The following is an 18,467-nucleotide window of genomic DNA, read 5'->3' on the forward strand; positions in this document are numbered from 1 at the left end:
CTAGATAGCTAGAATACAGTTACTAGAGGCCGTTCACAGATATTATCTAGATCGGTATTTATATATATAAGCTGCCAATTTAACTTCCAGAAGATATATACAGCAGTAAGAGTACTAATAGGAACCTAGAGATATAGCTTAATTAGTAGCCTATTAATTGAGAGTAAGTAAAGATACTTACCGGCCTATATATATAACTATACTTTATGTAACCTTAGTATATAGTATTAGTATCTATTCAGTATTGTAACAGTCTCAAGGTAGTGTATTGCAACTAGCTAGGCTACTTTTACAGAGTATACCAAACTTAAGGAAAGAAGAAGAAGAGAAAGAGAGTAGAGGAGCTCCATCCATAAATATACTCGTCATGGTGGCTTAAAGGTAAAAGGTGGGCTATGAAAGGCCGAGGGTTTCCGAGGCCACCTACGGGCACAACCCGTTACAAATGCAACCCTGATATCTTGCTACTAGACTGTACCTATAAGACAAACAAGTACGGGATGCCACTCCCTGATATAGTCGGCGTTGATGCTTGCGAGCGCTCTTTCTGTATTGCTTTTGCATTTCTCTCTCCAGAGACAGAAGAGGACTACTCATGAGCCTTACAAAATCTCAAATCCCTCTGTCAACGAGATCTTCCTTTTGTTGTCTTGACAGACCAATGTCTAGCAGTGATAAATACTGCTGCAACCTGGTTCCCTTTATCTAAGAGACTGCTGTGCATCTGGTACGTTAATAAGGCAGTTTTATAGTATTCCCAGCCAGTCTTTCTAGCTAATAGGGGCCAGAGAGAAAAGATATAGGATTAATTCTATGTATTCTGGTATTTAATTATAATCTTACTAACTAAAATAATATTTTAAGAGTATTTAACTTACTTTAAGTATAAATATACTAAGAAATATATTAAAGTAGTTAGATATATTAGAGTAATCTAGCTTAATTTATTTAAAAAGAGAATTATTAAAGTATAAGTTAATAAATACTTATACTTTAATAATATAACTATCTTAAGATAAATAGCTTATAATATTATAGAAGATAAATACTAATAAATCTTTTAAAGCTAAAAGAATTTATTTATTAATAAAAATATATATTATCTATCTTAAATCTTTTTAATATTTAATAAGCTATAAAACCTACTATTATTAAATAACTAAAAGAATTAAAGTATTTATAGGCTTTTTAATAAGTATTAATACTATTAAATATCTCTAGAATATTATTTAAAATAATATAAAACTGGGTTTTATATAAGATTTTTTATAAAGTATAAGAATAATAGTAATTACTTTTAAAGCTACTTAAAGTATTTTATACTAGAATCTTTATATTCTTATATAGACTGCTATATATTTATATCTTAAAAAAGCTTAAAAAGAAAGAGTAGGCTATTTTACTAGAGTATTTTTATTTCTATTAATATTTAAAGCAAGATATAGCTTAACTATAGCTAATTCTAGAGTTTAAAGCAGCTCTAAGATAGCTTAACTAAAGATAAAATTAGCTGATAATAAGTGCTAGATAAGAGCCTAGTATATTTAAAGCAGTTAAAGTAGCAGTATAGCTAAAAGTATAGCTTAAATATAGTAGATATTATATATTAAATTATATAATAACTTTAAAGATATACCCTCTATAATATAAAGAACTCTTCTAGTTATTAAAATTAGTAATAATAGCAGCAATATAAATAACTAAAGAGATAATAGTAGCAATAATAATACTAGTAGCTATAGAGATAATAGCAGTTTAGGTAGTAGTAGGTTAGATAGAGGTAGGTCTAATAGTAGTAATTTAAGTACTAGCAGGCTATATAGTAATAAACTAGATAATAACAGACTAGAAATTAGCAGATTATATAGCAGTAAGTTAGATACAGTTTAGGAATTTACAAACTATATAGTAGTTAACTAGATAGTAGTAGTATATATAGTAGCAGAGTAGATAGTAGTAGTTTAGGTAGCAGCAGTAGAGATAAGAGTAGTAATATTAATATTAGAACTTAGATATAATAACCTATAGGCTATCTATAAGAGATATATTAAAATAAGAAAAGCTTAATATAAGATACAGCTTTATAATAATATTAAAATTAATTAATAATATTAAAAGATAATAAATTTACCTTAATAATATAATAAAATAAGCTATAAGTAGTATCTTAACTAAAAGCAAATAAATAAGTAATATAAAATATAAAAAGACTTAAGAAACTGGATTAAAAAAAAGATAATAATATATCTAAATTAGAGTAAGATAGAAGAGAATAGAGCTAAGACTCGAGTAGCAGCTAAGATATATTACAGCTCAGGTTGGGACCAGGTAGTCATAACTAGCAGAACCATAATATACCTACTTTTTCACCTAATACAGATCCTAAACTCACCCCGTATAAGTAAGCCCGGACGCTTGACTCGCTTCTCCAGGATGAGCCACAAGACTGGACTCACTCTTACCCAGTAAGCCCATATAAGCACTACTAGTATATAAACACTCATTTAGCACTTTCATAGAAGGATAGCCTCACCAGCTATTAACACACTTAGTTATATTGAATCTACTATTCTACTATTACCAGACTGTAACCTACATTGCTCACTACGACATCCTGATCCACTCAATCATATACCACACGCCTCGGACCTACCCTATACCCTTAGGTTAGACCCGACCGTCACAAGATAGAAGGCAACCTTTTTTCTAATAGAAGAGGTATACGTGAGATCTGGGAGGCAGCCACGGCGTATTGTGAGGCATAGGAGGCTTTCTATTCAGGTAGGTAGGTAACTAGGAATTCATCACAGATTTGAACGCTGCGCGTGGCAGCCCCTGATAACTGCAGTTGCGTGTGTGGAAGGGGGGCGCGCAAATGTTAGTCAGCAGGGCGCGCAAAATTAAATGCGCGCCCGGGCGCCTCTGTATTGGGCGTCCCGTGGGAATTAGAGCCACGGGTACCCGTGGCTCTATTGGGTCCCAGAGGCCGCCGTGGATATCCTATTGTTATTGTGGAGTTCGGTGGACAGAAACTTCTCATAGGCTTCGACTATTTGAGTTCGTCCGCTTGGAGCCCGTGTACGCCTGGTTCCAGAGCCGCTCTTGGTGGCTGGTCAAGGGAGGCTCGGAAACGACAGCGGGCCGCGGAGGGTTTGCTGGGGAGGTGGTGCGACGAGGAGAGCTCGATCGTGGGCTGTTATCCTTGGGCTTGATCTTCCGCCGCAACCAAGACCTCATGATGTTTGCCGGTTAGCCTACAACGACGGCGGTGTAGGATAGCATGCGGAGGCGGTATACGCAGCTGGACACGGTCGTCATCTGGAAACAGCGCCATTTTGTGCTCGTACGGGGAACCACTATCATCGTAGTTATCTGCCTGGTGAGTGTCCTCTTCTAAGCCAGGCTCAGAAGTGTAACACTAGTCAGTCTGTTGGAGCATTTAGTATCATGGCCGTGAGTTGGATCTACTCCGCTTGGATCAGAAGGGGCTAGCCAGCAAATCATAACAGATGTTCTCGTTGCGGATGGTACCATACATCTATAGCTCTGCGATGATTCTAGCTCACGGGGGAAGCAGGCCCGCGAGGTTCTCTTTTCCACACGAGGTCCTCGTACTTGGTCCTTTACATCATAATTTATCATACACGACCCACGCCATCCTCCTCTCTCCCAGGGCGCACGGACTCAGCGATCAAGAATTAGCTGTGAAACGCTCACCAGCTCCCCACCCCTGTCACAAACTGTAGTGGGTGGACTAGGATGGTGATTCCCCAACTGGTGCGGCACGCTAAAAACACAAGTTTTAGCCATTTGGTGTCCTTATCAGTGCCCGCTCATTTCATTAATTGCGGTCCCTCAATCTCCTGAGACGCACCCTGGCCGTAGGATAATCGACGCCGTGTGGGTGTGCTGATAAAATCGCAGTTTTATATTGAGCAAAATATTGAGGAATATTGTGTGTCGACCGTGTACCCGCGGCTGTTAACCGCCGGTTAGGGGGGCGTGTGGCCGTTGTCGAGTCGTCCTTCGCCATCTTCGTCTCCATTCTTATTCTGCTCACGACCGACGCAGACTCGGCCTGGCTAGCTGTACATTGACCTTTGTCCTAGAAGGCGGTGTTAAACGTGTCTGATTTCATATTTCTGTCGATCTTTTTGGTGTGATCTACCTGTTGGTATTGTTGTAACTATGGATAATTGGGAGGAAACGAGGCTAATGCTTTCCTCGCTTTTCTTCAACGAGGACCCGAATCCGCTTTTCCACGGCCCCACTTTCGTCTTCCATTGGAATTTTGACCCACCGTCCCTTCACCTCCGCTTGTTTCTCCAGCCTCCATCTTCATATGTGGGCTAGGCATATGATAGAGGGTCTCTGCTAATGTACAAAGATGCTATAGCTTATGCGGCCCGCGGGCCCTTCGTGATGTCTATGTACCTATAGTCTCCGCCCAGTGTTTGGCGGCGTCGTATGTTTTTCTGTTGATCTTACATTGGTCTGATGGTTGTGCCATTCTGTATGTTCCCCAGGTTATCAAATTGATAGGATTAATCTTGCTGTTGTTGGGCCAAACCTGAAACTGTGCTTATTAGCCCTGCTTATCTTTGTCTGTTTCCGGTCTCTGCCAAATTGCGAATTTCCACCAATATTAGGCCCTAGTCCGCCATGGAGGGTACTCCATTGCCGAGGAGAACAGAAGGCAGCAAATCCGATTCAGCAGCTTGCTCCTCAACTACTGCAGGTCAAAGCAGGTCCGCTGTGTTAGGGTCAGACATGCGTTGTGATTGACGGGCTAATCTGCCTTCGACCTATAGGGGTGTTGCTGCTTCGTCCTAACTTCTTTGGATTGTACGGCTTAATTACACCTTGGTATGTTTCTCTCCAGATGGAAAGAACTGGTCAATGTCGGTGAGTTTACGGACGTATAGGAGGGGCAGTCTGGTGAGCAGTCACTTTACACGCATCACACGCCCGCAACGATCCTGCATAGGTTGCTCATAGGACGATCTCATTCCAAGCTACAGTGGCCATTTTCATGCAATTCAAGGAGCCTAATAAAAGTAACCTGTAAACATTATGATCGCTCTGTGGTGCGGTTATGTTTGGTAGCCTGCGAATACAAATTGTCGTTGTTCAAGGTAACACCTACGAGACGCAATTTCACTCACCAACCATCATAATCATGATCAAACGCTCTCCCTGCTTATCAACCACATACACATTCCCCCACTCTCTAGGCTATTGCTAGGACCCCTCAGACGTCGGCCTTTTCCTCCTCTTCTATTTTTCCCTTATCTCTGTTGGCGTTTTACGTACGACTTTTGCGGGATCGAAAGCTAGATGTGGGCGGATTGAGAGACGGGCATACGCACGGACACACACATGCATAGGTCCAGAACAAGTGACACAGAGAGAGCAAGAGAGGGGGAAGGCTGAGACTATCAATTGTAACACGTGATAGATCAAAGCTCTTGGTTGGACGTTGGATGCAGGGAAACTCGAGCTCAACATGGATGGCGCATGAGCTAAGGCAACTGCCTGTTCGATCTTCCCGCTTCGAGCGGTTACATTGCTCTTTGCTGTCCGAAGCCCGTGCGCATTGTTTTTCCGAGTTTGAGCCAGTGAGGCAACTAAATCGTTCATCCTGGCAAAGCACGGACCCTCTGAAATCTGTCTACACTTGAATGCCACGCCTGTTCTACCCCCGCCCCCCCCAAAAAAAAAAAAAAAAAAAAGGAAGAAAGAAAGAAAGAAAGAAAGATTGCAATGTAGGAATATAAGTTATCTGCTAACTATTCCTGGTATTAATCGCCCCGGAAAGTAACTCTCCCTCAGCAGCAAGCCATCAAGATATCTCGCTGCGCCAATGTGCAAAGCAAGGAGGCAACGCTTCGGCCGCAGAGCACAGAGATAGTTGAGCTGGCTTACCCCATTTCATCACATCCTAGTCGCCATGGTCTTGAGCTGACCGAGCAGCCAATGGACCCTGAGCGTCATAGTGTAGTAATTGCTGATATCCGAATCTGAGGACAAACCAACCCCTCAACAGAAATCGGTCCCGGGGATACTACAGACCGTACCCTAAACAACGACTCGAGAGTGAATTAGCACCATTTTGGGAGTTCTTGTACTTCGGCCCCTCGCTGATCACTGCCTCCGCTGTACGGGATTCCCCAGTGGTCCGTGCCCCGTCCAACTATATCTCAACCTCCCGCTACAGAGCCTATTGATTGGTAGCCTTTTTAATATGCACGGAAAGCTCCTCGTTACTGCTGGGGTTTGACAGCTGAATGACAGCTGAATGACAGTTGAATGACAGAGACGAGCCAAGACTTGATCAATAGTCACTTGTGTGATGCGCTTCTTGCGTCTGTTACTTTGCTGGACTGCGCCTCGCCTGTTTCTGTGCCGCATGCTTGCTTTTTCTAAACCCTTTCCCTCCCTCCCTCCTCCGCTTTTGGGTGCACTTTGGGCCGTAATTTCCTTTCTTTTATTTTCACAACCCTTGCTAAGCCGCTTGTCTAAGTGGCGCATCGGAGCTAGATCAATTACGCTCAAGAAGCATATCGTGGTTCAAGCCAGTGCTCGTGCTCAGACAACCTGTCCTGCAAGACTGGGTGACTGATCAGTGAGATGTGCATCACTCAAGCAACAAGTGCAAACGTCCCTTGCACATCTGGATAATACAGCTACAACTTCGGGGCCTGCAAGCCAATTTCTAGACTCCTAACCCAACCGTCTTGGGCAGGCAAACAATGGATTATAGCTGCGTTTCTGGCAGGAGCAATGGTTGGGAATTCATCAGCCCCTCCAAAGAGGACGCCCCTCTCCATATTACTCTCTCGCTTAAGGAGGGAGCTCTCTTAATCAACTTAAACACAACACACATACATCAACACCCTGAATGTATACAACCCCACCAGACCAGTTATGTCTCAGAAGTACTCGGTAAGATATCTCTCTGTCCAGCACTCGAGTAACAGTATATCATACCGCCCGCTCTTCCTGATTGTGAACTGATCCCTTCAAACCAAACTACCGCGCACATTTATCTCAGTTGCTGCCTCATCTCAATCTACACCTGCACTCTCTTCAACCTCCTCCCACCATGAGTAGCTTCACCAAGCAGCCAAGCCGGCTGTTCAATCTCAAGCTGATCCACAGATACTTCCCTAAGGACAAAGCTACAGGCCCACGTGCCGAGAGAAGCTCGCAAAGCAGCCCCGGTCAACGCTCCAGACCCAAGGGCAAGGGATCAGTTGGATCAAATTGTTCTTCACCTGGACTCGTTGACGACCAAACCGAATCAGAGACTTCTCACGAGGACGACTACCAGCACCACCAAACTTACGACGAGATCTGGGACATCTTCTTTAAGCATGGCTCCGGAGAAACAAAAGATGACGTCGAGCCCCTCCTCCAAAAGAAGCAATACCCAGCCTTGCTGTCCTCTGCCGAGCTTCGATTACTGGAACAACCATCACCAACCCCAAACAAACCGCTTCCTGACATCCCCACACAAGTTCGACCCCTAATAGCACCACAACGGGTGCCCCGAGTGACGGAGGATCGTCGAGTCCCCGCTTGGAGCCCCCAGAACACTCGACCCAAGGCCCAAAAGGCCGGGGTAGCCTACTCGCTCTTCCCAAAGCCTGTCGCTTTGCCTCCAAGGACTACAGCCATCACACCTTCGTGGCGGTCCCTTCAGGAGACGCACAAGCCCCAGCGACCACTTCATCCCGGCGCCAACGCAACTAAGCATGCTCATCGACATATCGCTGAGCTCTATCACGACCCAGCTAATGAGAATGAGAAGACAGTTCAGGAGCTCCGTGAGGAAGCTATTCATGACCTCCTCGGACGGGTCGTCAGGAACTCTCCAATTCAAAAATCGATTACAGGCTCTCGTGGCCGAAATTTCATCCGTTCCTTCGACGAGGTCGTCATGCCTACCGAAGTCGAGGTTACCCAGTCTTCGCCTAGAAGCCCTCCAGGTTCGGCTCTTTTATTGCCCCCGGTGGAGTACGACTGGGATAAAAATACTCCCATCCTCTCTCGGCCATCCTCACCAAAGGACCTTCGACCTGAAGCATCATCAGAGACCTCCCCTGAGGCCGCTGCTCCTCCCCGTCGACCTACTATAGCAGCTACAGAGGCCCGCCCTAAGACTGCTCGCGATCATGACCGGCGACCTACTACGGCATCTCAAGAGACCCGCCCTAAGCCCACCACTCGTGGCCGTCGACCGACAGGAGCATCTCTTGAGTCCGGTACTAAGACTAGCTCCCTTGAAAGTCGACCAATAGCAACTTCAGAGACCAGCCCCGAGACGTCATCTCGTAAGAGGCCAGTCTCTATTATCTCAACGGCGAGTCAATCCGCAACCTACCTTCCTATGCCTGACTCGGAACCTCCGGTGTTTACCAAGAAGTCGGCCACCAGTCTTCAAAAAGCAACCAAACTTGAGCCCCTTCAACTTCCTCCACTTCATCAGCTTCCTCTACTTCCTCCACTTCATCAGCCTCCTCTACTTCCTCCACTTCATCAGCCTCCTCTACTTCCTCGACGTGATACCTCCGTGTTTGCCCATGATGACGGGAAAAAATACAGACGCTTTGGCTTCCTCTGCATCCATAGACGCGGAAGCAGCGACGGCCGTAGATCGGGCAAGAACAAATTCTTTGAGCTTCAAATGGCGCCGTTCCAACACCGACTAAGCACCAACCTCGCCCATGACGGTGGAGTACGACGAGGGGGATGAAGTCGGCCCTGGTGGATGAGAGATGCTCAGACCCCAGGGGCCCAGGGCCACACTACACTGCAATGCACCGAGACATGGTGGAGGGTTCTTGGACGAGAAGAGAAAACAAGGCTTTCAGGCCTCATTTGCTACATTGTATTGTGCGTTGCGCTTTGGTCAAGCCCGAGGTGAGGTGGCCAAGACAGGATGATCCTTGGGCGCCATGCAGCCATGCTCTGCGACGCAAACAGGCGTTGAAGGAGAAGCTTGCCAGCCTGGGATGGGGACGCCTCCAGATTGCAACGAAGGCTAACTCTCAGTCTCACGCCTCAGGCCTGCTCAGGTCACTGAGTGACTGGGCTGTCTGCCTATCACGGACGGCGACATGATAACGCTGAGTGCCGGCAACAGGAGGGTAGTCGGTTCAGATCTTAATGTCGGTCTCTTCCCAGAGGACGCCACTGGTGACGAAGGGGGGGGGGGGTCACCAAGAAAATGGCAGATAGCGTGAGCGAGTTGGGGGCATATCAGACGATTGCGGTGGTGAAGCTAGTCTTAGCCCGGTCTCCGTCTGCCGGCGGGGGATCCAGGTCGCCCAATATCCCAACAAAGATTCTAGACTGCCCTCTCGACGCCCAGCTAAACTCGGATTGGAGGCGGAGCCTTCGGATGATTCGTCGTTGCAGTGTCATCCGTTGGAGGGCCGTGCTGGAGTGACAGCGCGCTGACGGCATGGTGCGGTGACAGTGGCAGCGCCGCTCATCATCCCCGCGGCCGTCGATTGGCCGGCCCCTGGGGCGGGACACAACACGAGCAAGTCGTACCCCAGCTAATGGCAGCGGGCGGCTACCGGTGGTAATGGTGATGTTCAGTGAGAGTTGATAATTTTGAATGAGATGCATAAATTATATTATGTTGTCGGTACCTTATATCCAACCCCGGATCCTGATTCATATGGCTGAATGGGGTAAACTTGGCCCGAGCTTCACTTTGGATGTGGGCAAGCACGGTTAAGACTACCGCCAAAGAGGCTTACTGCCCCTAAAGACACTAGGCAGGGATTATTATTGCTGTATTCTCTAGCCCGTATTTATATCCATGCTAGTGGTTAACCAGGTCTGCCTTGATGTGGATTCTCCGTCGCTCGCTCTGTTACATCTCATGTCGGAAAGTCCCGAATCTAGTGCAAAGGTCTATGGCTCGATCCCGAGTCACTATGTTACTCCGTCAGGGATATTGTTCCTTGCGGATCCTCGACGTACGGATCCCTGGCGTGACATAATACCTGAAAATTTCGCACGTCTGACAGAATGACACTAGAATAACCTCAAGTTATAGAAGCATAGTCCCTGTGTCTTATCAAAAGCCATTTGTACCTGGTAGATAATATCCTAGAAATTGTCTCCCACTGCCCCTAAGATTAGCATCGCTAACTTTGCAAAATGGCCATCAAAAGGCAGTGTTAAGGAAGATGAGATAATTGAAGCTATGGCTATTTCGAGTCTGAATAAACCGAAATGGGTTGCCCTCTTTGTCACACTCTCAGAGTCTCTGCGCACGGACCCTTTGGGTCTTTTTGTGGCTTACACAGTCCCAGTCATTGCGCAATTACTCTGTACAAGCAGCCAATTTTAGACTTCAAGAAGTATGTCCTCTTATGGAGAAGTCAATAAGCGCTGCTAATTCAATACTCCTAGTTGTAACACATCTTCGGATCTTTGATATCTGAGTTATGAATCGAGGATTGAAATAGGATTTGCTTTGGAAACCTCGTCCAGCAAACTCTGTGCCAAGAGGGTCGCCGCTGAACTCGAGTATTCGAGCCACCAAAGCTGGCTAGGCGGGTGTGCCGCGAGTCCCGAATCGAGACAAGTGCGAAGGCGACCACGTAGGTGACTCTACCTTCTCCATGCGCCCTCGTGCACACGCCGGAGATATCACATTCAAGGGATTGACTGTCATCATCGTAGAAATATCCCAGCAAAGACAATGATTGTCAGTTCCCCCTGCTACTTGCATGCGATGAAAAGGCTACTACAATGGAATAGCACGATTTTTATGGGCAAGTGTGCCTTAGCATTATATTGACACAATCTGCCCTCAATCGGGATATACATACATGCTGTTATTCAAAACAATGACGTTTGTGACAGCAGCGGTTTGCCCTTTAGACTTGAGCGACTCAAACATTGGCAAAGTGGAGCTTTCCAGAGAACCCAGACGAGGACTGTATTTTTGCTGCATAGAGCGGTTACAGTGACAATCCTGGCCCCAGGCAGCCCGATGGTTGGGAACGAGTTGTCAACGCCCGAGCCAAGATGCTGAACCAATCCTCAATATTCAGCTAATTTCCGTGGTAGGCGCTTGCTTCGGAAAGTGCCGTTACAAACCAATATGAGTGACAGCCTGCTGACCAATCGTGCATATGGAAAGTTCCGTGCACCCCGGCTCATGCTTGGGGCTCAGGGGGTTCAAATGCCAAATCCAAGTACTCTAGCCTAGCTGAAGCAGTTTTGTGCACACTGTGCGAGACCCAACGCCTCCAGCCAGGTCTGCAGCCTCGCGGTTCGCTTTCTCCTTGGTCGGGGAGGCACATCTTCGATTCTCGGCGGCATAGTCCAAGTGTCCGTGCTCTACTGTACAAGTATTCTTTTGGTTGTTCTGGCTGAGCAACCCATGTGGGGTATTCAAAATGAGGCGCGGACTGGGGCGTCTTCCCGCAAAACAACCTCCCGCAGGACAACCAACCTAATGCCCTCGGGGACGCGGCTCAGGGCCGGTCGCAAACTCAACCGGTCCCCCCTTGTATTTCGACAAAATTCATGTAAACGGGCCCGTGCGTACCGGGCTGGTTTGATCCACCCTCTTGCAAAGATCCGACCATAGACCCAGTAAAACGCTCGCAGCGTGCTTGCAAGAGATAAAGAGGCACGCGACGTGTTGCTTCCATGAGTCATACCAGCTTTCCAGGGCCACTTCGCGACGAAAACGTGATCGCCGGCGCGCATGTGTCCAGCGGGGAGACGATCAACTTCAATTTTGGCGGCCATGCCCCGCCGCCATCTATCCGACCCTTCTCGACCGTCCCTTTCCCGCCGAATCCGAAGTTCGTTGAGCGGACTGATATCTTACTCTGGTTGCGTGATCAAACCGCGCAACTGGGCAACTGGGCAGCCGCAAATCAGAGGTCGCGATCCATTACACGCACGAAGTCCGACAGGCGTCACCAGATACCTGGGTTTTCTGGGTGCATGCGAGCTCCAGGGCCCGTTTCGAGGAGGCATACCGAAACATCCCCCGATACGCTGCAGCTTTCGGGACGAGATGATCCGAAGCGCAACGTGCTCTGGCTGGTGCATGCCTGGCTGTGTGACGAAGAGAATGGACCATGGATGATGGTGCTCGATAACGCCGATTCCGTTGAGGTGTTCTTTCCGAGACGGGGCGCGCATGACTCACGCGACCAGCCGCTGGCATCATTCCTACCAAAGAGCGGCCGCGGATCGATCGTCATCACATCTCGCAACACAGATGCGGCGGAGAGGCTGGTCGGCCTGGATGCTATCTACGAGGTATCGATGATAGAGAAAGGCCAAGCCCTGCAGCTTCTCCGGAACAGGCTCGTGGAGGAGTGCGCCGAGGATGATGTGGTAATGACAGATCTAGTCGATGATCTAAACTACAAGCCACTTGCAATAATCCAGGCTGTCGCTTACATCAAGCGAAGAAGATCGTGCATGTTGGTATCGGCTTATCTAGACGAGATCCGGAGGAGCGATAAGAAGAAGGCAAGCTCAAGCCTCACACAAGTCAGCAATACCTCCGAAAAGTCGGAAGCAACTGTTGTTGAAGAGAGCATCGACCTCGAAGCGGCGCTTCCTGAAAAGAGGCAAAGTAAATGTATGCGAGGTCTCCGGCATTGCATCCTTATTGTGTATCGCCGCTTATTTACTCTGGTTGGTATCTTCAATATCGCAGCTGCTCTCGCAGTCATTCTCTCTGGTATCCAAATAAAATGGCTGGGTACAGTTACAGCTATCAACCTCGCCCTTGCCGTTCTTATTCGACAGGACTTCGTTATTAATGCCCTATACACGATAACGTGTAGTGTGCCAAAGTCTTGGCCACTTGCCATCAGATCTCGGTGTGCTAAGATTTATCACCTCGGTGGCATTCACTCTGGCGCCGCAATCAGCGCTGGCGCCTCGCTTCTCGCTTCTAATGTCGGCGAAGTTGTATGCATGACCTCAACATGCTCGAACTGGGGCCGTCAGTCGCTGGCCGCAAGGATCATCTCTTGGATACTGTCGGTTCTCTTCTTCATCATGTTCGTGATGGCACATCCATCAATCCGAAAGGCCCATCATGATTTGTTCGAGAAAACGCATCGCTTTGTCGGCTGGACGATGCTTGGACTCTTTTGGGCTCAAGTGGTTCTCACCTGCAACGACGCCAAGGGCGCAAGCACATCATTGGGCAGCGCTTGCGTACGATCGGCCTCATTCTGGCTCCTCGCCATTGCCACTGCCAGCATAACCCTGTCCTGGGCTTTCCTTCGAAAGGTGCCTGTTCAAGTAGAAGTCCTTTCTGACCATACTGTCAGACTTCATTTTAACTGCACGGTCCCAGTTAATGGATCATTCACTCGTTTGTCCAAGCGTCCTCTGCTCGAGTGGCATTCCTTTGCCACCATCCCAGCTCCAGAGCCTGCAAATGGCCGCCCGAAGGGCTACTCCCTTCTCGTTTCGAACGCAGGTGACTGGACAAAGGCAACGATAAAAGAGGCACCGACTCATATTTGGACCCGCGGAGTTCCCACTTGCGGCGTTATGCGTATCGCTAATCTCTTCAACCGCGTCGTCCTGATCGCAACTGGATCTGGTATCGGACCCGTGTTGGGCCACATTCAAAGTCCTCCTTGCCCAACACAGCTGATTTGGTCAACATCTCGACCAGAGCAAACGTTTGGAGAGGATCTGTGCAATGTTATCAAGGCCCAGATCCCCGACGCAGTTATCTATGACGTCAAGAGATTTGGTCGCCCAGATCTGGTCAAGATGGGGTACAACCTTGTGAAAAGTTTCAAGGCGGAGGCTGTGATTATTATTGCAAACGAGAATATTACCAAGAAGGTTGTTTATGGTCTTGAGACTCGGGGTGTGCCTGCATATGGTGCGATTTGGGACAGTTGAGGCGGAAATCCCTAAGGCTTGCGAGAATCTTAGGAGATCCACTAGCTGCTTTACGCTCGTCGTACGCCTGGTTCCAAAGTCGCTCTTGGAGGCTCAGCGACGAGGTTTCCGGGCCGGCAGAGGGGGTCGGAGAAGGTGTTGGCGGAGGTACCGCACCATCTTGAGGGCTTGTGGGTGTACTGTGATCGCATTCTGGACCTCTTCGGAGATGGAGAAGGCACGCCGAGAAGTCTGTACAACAGACAGGCCTTCGAAGAGTGGTAGAACGATTACTGTGAGGAACAGAAGGAGTTCCAGCTCGGTAACGAAGGCGAGAAGGATACGGATGATTGGCGGGCGGTGAGATCGCCTTATGAGATATAGAAGTCTTAATTTGCCCTAGGCGTGTGTCCTGAAAAACAGAAACATTGTGTCCCGCCGTCGGGCGATCTTTTGGATGGTATCTCACGCTGTCCTACACATAGCTTTGCTGACTTTTAAATATCTGCCTCGTTTCTGCTGCTAGATCTGTCGACCTCTGAGTTGAGAACGGAGGGAGGCGGGCCTCATGAAAGGTATAGGCGGGACAGGTACTTGATTGCGCAGCTACCGTTGAAGCTACGATTTAGTCTATTCACTGGGTGACAACCTCGACTCACCTGGTGGAAAAAGATATCATCAGACTGGTAGCTTGTTCAGCGGGAAAGTTATTGAAATTTGGGTTCGGATCGTCCGCCCGCATTCTCTATGGCGAGAAGCACGAGGTTGATCCCGCTACGCCCTTCGACTCCTTTGAAATGATCAGCAAGGCCAAGTCGTCTTCTGGGTCATGTCACGGTTCCGAGGCCGGTATCATGACCGGATCGATCAACGAGACGGACGCCATTGGAGACAAGGCCTTCTACTGGGGTGACATGTCTGATGGCTTCGATACCACCATTTTTCATGACGCTGAATCAAGCATCAAGTATCTTGTTTTCACCAATACCTGGCCAAAGTCTGTTAAAGATCGACAATCCTCGATCAACTCGAACGGTAACCTTGAGGCAGGAAATACCATTCCCGCTACCCGTTGAGCGTGGTTATGAGTTAGGGAGGTAGGGTCATTTAGGCCTTCTGGGACGGATCTTGACGCTTTTATGTATTAATGCAGCTAAACTGATGAATCGATACACACTTCTCTCGCCGTTTCTGATTCCATCCGTAATTCCGTAAAGTATGTAACTCGTGATGCTCTTGAGTTGTCTAAACGGTCTTATTCTTTGACGCGGCACGCAGCCCTACCTTTGCTTCCCAAGACGCCGCTATCTCTGTAACTGTAGCCAATGCGGTGCCTGGCTTGTGGCAATGATTGTGATGCGAAGTACTCGTGACGGTATACTATGAGTCTCTTCTCTTAGAAAATTCGTCCTACATTTGCTACGGAGCAAGGCTCTATCTGTGTGATTTGCTGGTCACCCCGCAGAAGCGACGATTCCTACCTGGCTTTGCACGTATCTGTCGGGTTCTGTGAGTTTCCATGCAAGCCTGTGACGACAAATAAAGTGCGAAATGACCAAGGCACAATGCCATCAAAACTGGCCAAAGATCAATAAATTCAGTATAACTTGCTTACTCTATCCAGTGTGTTGGGACAGCTGGACATACTGCTCAGCCCCTCTCTGAGAGCTAAGGCAAGCAATCAAAACTTAGAACCTATTTGCCCCTTCCAAGTCCGGAAATCCCTTTCAGCTTCAACACAATCTTACTACATACTCGGCTTATACGCATAATTTACCCTCATTTTCAAGCAGAGCTCTTTTGGTGTTAGGCATTTGTTACAGGCAATCGTGTTGCTAGTGCCTGTGGTATTAACAAACAGGTCGAGGTCGTTATCGCGCAAGATGTTTTGGACAACCACGTTAGCTGAGGCTACAGCTTTGGTGCGAAGACGACTGCATGAGAGGGAAAGATCAGGATTAATGCATGAATCGTCGATAATAGCCAGGCCTGCAGCGAGGCCGCCATTGGTCTGTCGCTCGATGAGGTTGTCCCAGACCTCAGCATTGATGGCGCCGTCGAGGATGATTCCATAGGTGCCAAAGGCAACATCTGTCGGCAGCTGTCGACAGCTAGGATTCGTCGCGCTGATATGGTTATGTGAGACCATGACGCCAGCGACGCTAGGATCGACAAAGACGCCGATGCAGCTGTCGCTGACATCATTATATTGCACGTTTGCGCCCGGGGTCTGGACACAGAGTGCGACGTTGTACTCCGAAATGTGGTTGTTTGAGGCCTGGACACCGGCCATGTCGTCCATGCAGATGCCGATGAACCCCAGCTTCGTCGATGAGACCACGGTGTTGTCGACGACTTGGGTGTTGGTCGAGCCAGCCGTGAGGAACCCGTACAGTTGGCCGTTGGTGAGCCTGTTTCCCGTCACCCGAGCGTTCTGGGCACCGACCACGGCTATGTTCGCGCCGGAGAAGTTGCTGACTTGGAAGCCGGTAATTAACACGTCCTGTACCGGCTCTCCTACTGAGAGGACCTTCCGGTGTTCGACCAGGAACGGGGCCAAGTCAATCTCAGACCCCATTACGCAGATGCCCGCCTCCGTACCGGGGCCGGTCAGGTTAGAACAGTGATTTGTAACAGCAGTGGTAGGGGGAACGAGGATGGCGCCCAACCCGACCAGGGCAATGCCGTCTTTCTCGATTGTCAGCTGCTCGGCGTAGGTGCCGGCTTCAACGAGGATTCGATCCCCCCGAGAAGCCGCGTTAATCGCGTCCTGAATGAGCTGGCCAGGCTGGACGTGTATGGTGCGGCAGTCCTTGTCATCATGGCATTCCTTACTGGCTTCATGGTCCTTGCCCTTGTGTTCCTTGTCCTTGTCCAGTTGTTGGCAACGCCAATTTTCCATCCCAACACACCCATTATCCTTCATCCATAGATGACGGTAACGCCCATTTTCCCACTTGCATTGGCAATCGTCCCGAACTGAAGATGTTAGCAGTTTATGCATTTGATTTTGAGAAAGCAGACAGACCTTGGAGGCCGGCAGCATCATCAGGGTTTTGAAGGGGGGAAGCAGTCACAAGGCCAAGGAAAACGCTCCCAGCAACTCCAAAGTTTAGCTTCATGGTAGCTAAATTTTATAAGTAGACGAGTGATGAGTGGTTGCGTGCAAGCCTATCAACTCTTAAGAGGGAGAAGGCGGGAGACAAATGTGGTAAATAATTAGACTTAAGACGAGAAGAAGATGATTATATATATCCATAAGAAAAGTATCCAATTCTCTCCTTGATTACTGCTGACTAGCCATTGGTAACCAATAACGATTTTCGGCAGGTCTCTAATTTGAGCGAATATACGTAACCATGACTTCACCCCCCTCTTCCAAATCAGCCATCTCGTCGTCTGTACTGCCCAGTAATGAACAGTCGAGAAGGGGTGTAGACTTTGCAGATACAAAAATATCGTAACCTGCAGATAGACTCGCTTATTATCATGTAAATATTTCCGGCTTCCTCCAATCATTATAGAGCCAATCTCTTTATTCTTCTGAATTTGTGGGTTACACAGATGAAACTAGCCCATAAAGACACAGGGAGGTAAGCGTCACGGAAACGTCAGCGAGCGTTAATCATGCATTTTCCATGATGGTATTATGTAACAGTGTTACGATATAAGGTTCGATTCAGGTCGGCTGGTAGGGGCCACACTGCATGCTGACGTCCAATATCCAACTCTTGAGCGCTGAATTCTTGTCTTTGGCGTCGGAGGCGGCTTGCCTGGCTGAAGAGCAATGTCATGACTTGAATATTCCCTCGTAGTGCTATTCTTAGTGATAATAGCCATCGCCTGGGCAGCGATGTCCCCTACGAGCAGCAGCGGTCTTCCAGATCGGGGACGGTCAATAACGTACGCCTCAAGCACTAGCTGCCCTTCTACCCATCCTTTCTCCCTGGCCTTTCGGAATAGGCAGGTCAATTGACTTGGTAAGATGCCTGTAATCTTGAAGATCTCATCCCTAGTGTATCCCTCGCCCTTCAGGGCTAGGGCTGAGGTACGGGTGCAATTGTTGTGGCTCTTAGTCTTTGGTATCGTTAGTGGGGCCTTGCTGCAGGTCTTGGATTGTGTCTTGGGTCTCACTTGTATGATAGAAGGGAACCAGGAAACTCGCCCACGGGGGACGTAAAACTCCCCCAAAAATCAGGGGAAAAGTCCCCCAATGACAATAATGATGAGAAAAAGCAATATACAAAAGAGATGAATGAGGTTGTATTAGTGGCTTAAGTCGTGTTGAAAGCGCGATGCTCATACTATTGCACTGTGGCGTTTAGAGAACGCCATCAAAATAATCTAGCATCTAAGTCGGCTACAATGAGCCCGACGGCATTGTCATTGATTAAAGGGGCCGTGTCTCGCTATGAGTTTGCTTTTTTATCTTAAAAGCCGCCTCTTTAATTTTTCTTACCTACTTACTTATAGCCAATACTCTACAGAGAGATATAGCTTATAAGCCGGGGATATAATATACTAAGGCATATTAGTCTGCTCTAGAAGTACTTATTATA

At 47.9% G+C, this 18,467-nt stretch overlaps 5 protein-coding genes across 5 annotated transcripts; 3 read left to right on the forward strand and 2 right to left on the reverse strand.

Annotated features, from left to right (window-relative positions):
- Window positions 1-7,105: 7,105 nt before the first annotated feature.
- On the forward strand, window positions 7,106-8,758 carry BGZ61DRAFT_541685 (uncharacterized protein; the record flags this gene model as incomplete). The annotated part of the gene is made up of 1 exon (XM_046255072.1): window positions 7,106-8,758. One exon carries the CDS (start codon window positions 7,106-7,108, stop codon window positions 8,756-8,758), a length of 1,653 nt encoding a protein of 550 aa, XP_046094008.1.
- A 3,770-nt stretch (window positions 8,759-12,528) lies between these two features.
- Window positions 12,529-13,929, forward strand: BGZ61DRAFT_323129 (uncharacterized protein; the record flags this gene model as incomplete). The annotated part of the gene is made up of 1 exon (XM_046238963.1): window positions 12,529-13,929. A coding segment is annotated over one exon (1,401 nt), but the record flags the coding sequence as incomplete, so codon positions are not given.
- Window positions 13,930-14,268: 339 nt separating this feature from the next.
- BGZ61DRAFT_468204 (uncharacterized protein) lies at window positions 14,269-15,096 on the forward strand. The gene has a single exon (XM_046247859.1). The coding sequence runs from the start codon at window positions 14,706-14,708 to the stop codon at window positions 14,982-14,984; it is 279 nt and encodes a 92-aa protein (XP_046094010.1). The 5' UTR covers window positions 14,269-14,705; the 3' UTR covers window positions 14,985-15,096.
- Window positions 15,097-15,712: 616 nt separating this feature from the next.
- Window positions 15,713-16,714, reverse strand: BGZ61DRAFT_279446 (pectin lyase fold/virulence factor; the record flags this gene model as incomplete). The annotated part of the gene is made up of 1 exon (XM_046238437.1): window positions 15,713-16,714. A coding segment is annotated over one exon (1,002 nt), but the record flags the coding sequence as incomplete, so codon positions are not given.
- Window positions 16,715-17,691: 977 nt separating this feature from the next.
- On the reverse strand, window positions 17,692-17,961 carry BGZ61DRAFT_318899 (uncharacterized protein; the record flags this gene model as incomplete). Its single annotated transcript, XM_046238908.1, has 1 exon — window positions 17,692-17,961. A coding segment is annotated over one exon (270 nt), but the record flags the coding sequence as incomplete, so codon positions are not given.
- Between the last annotated feature and the right edge of the window lie 506 nt (window positions 17,962-18,467).

This window comes from Ilyonectria robusta (assembly GCF_021365365.1).
Source record: "Ilyonectria robusta strain PMI_751 chromosome Unknown BGZ61scaffold_70, whole genome shotgun sequence".
Lineage (NCBI taxonomy): Eukaryota > Fungi > Ascomycota > Sordariomycetes > Hypocreales > Nectriaceae > Ilyonectria > Ilyonectria robusta.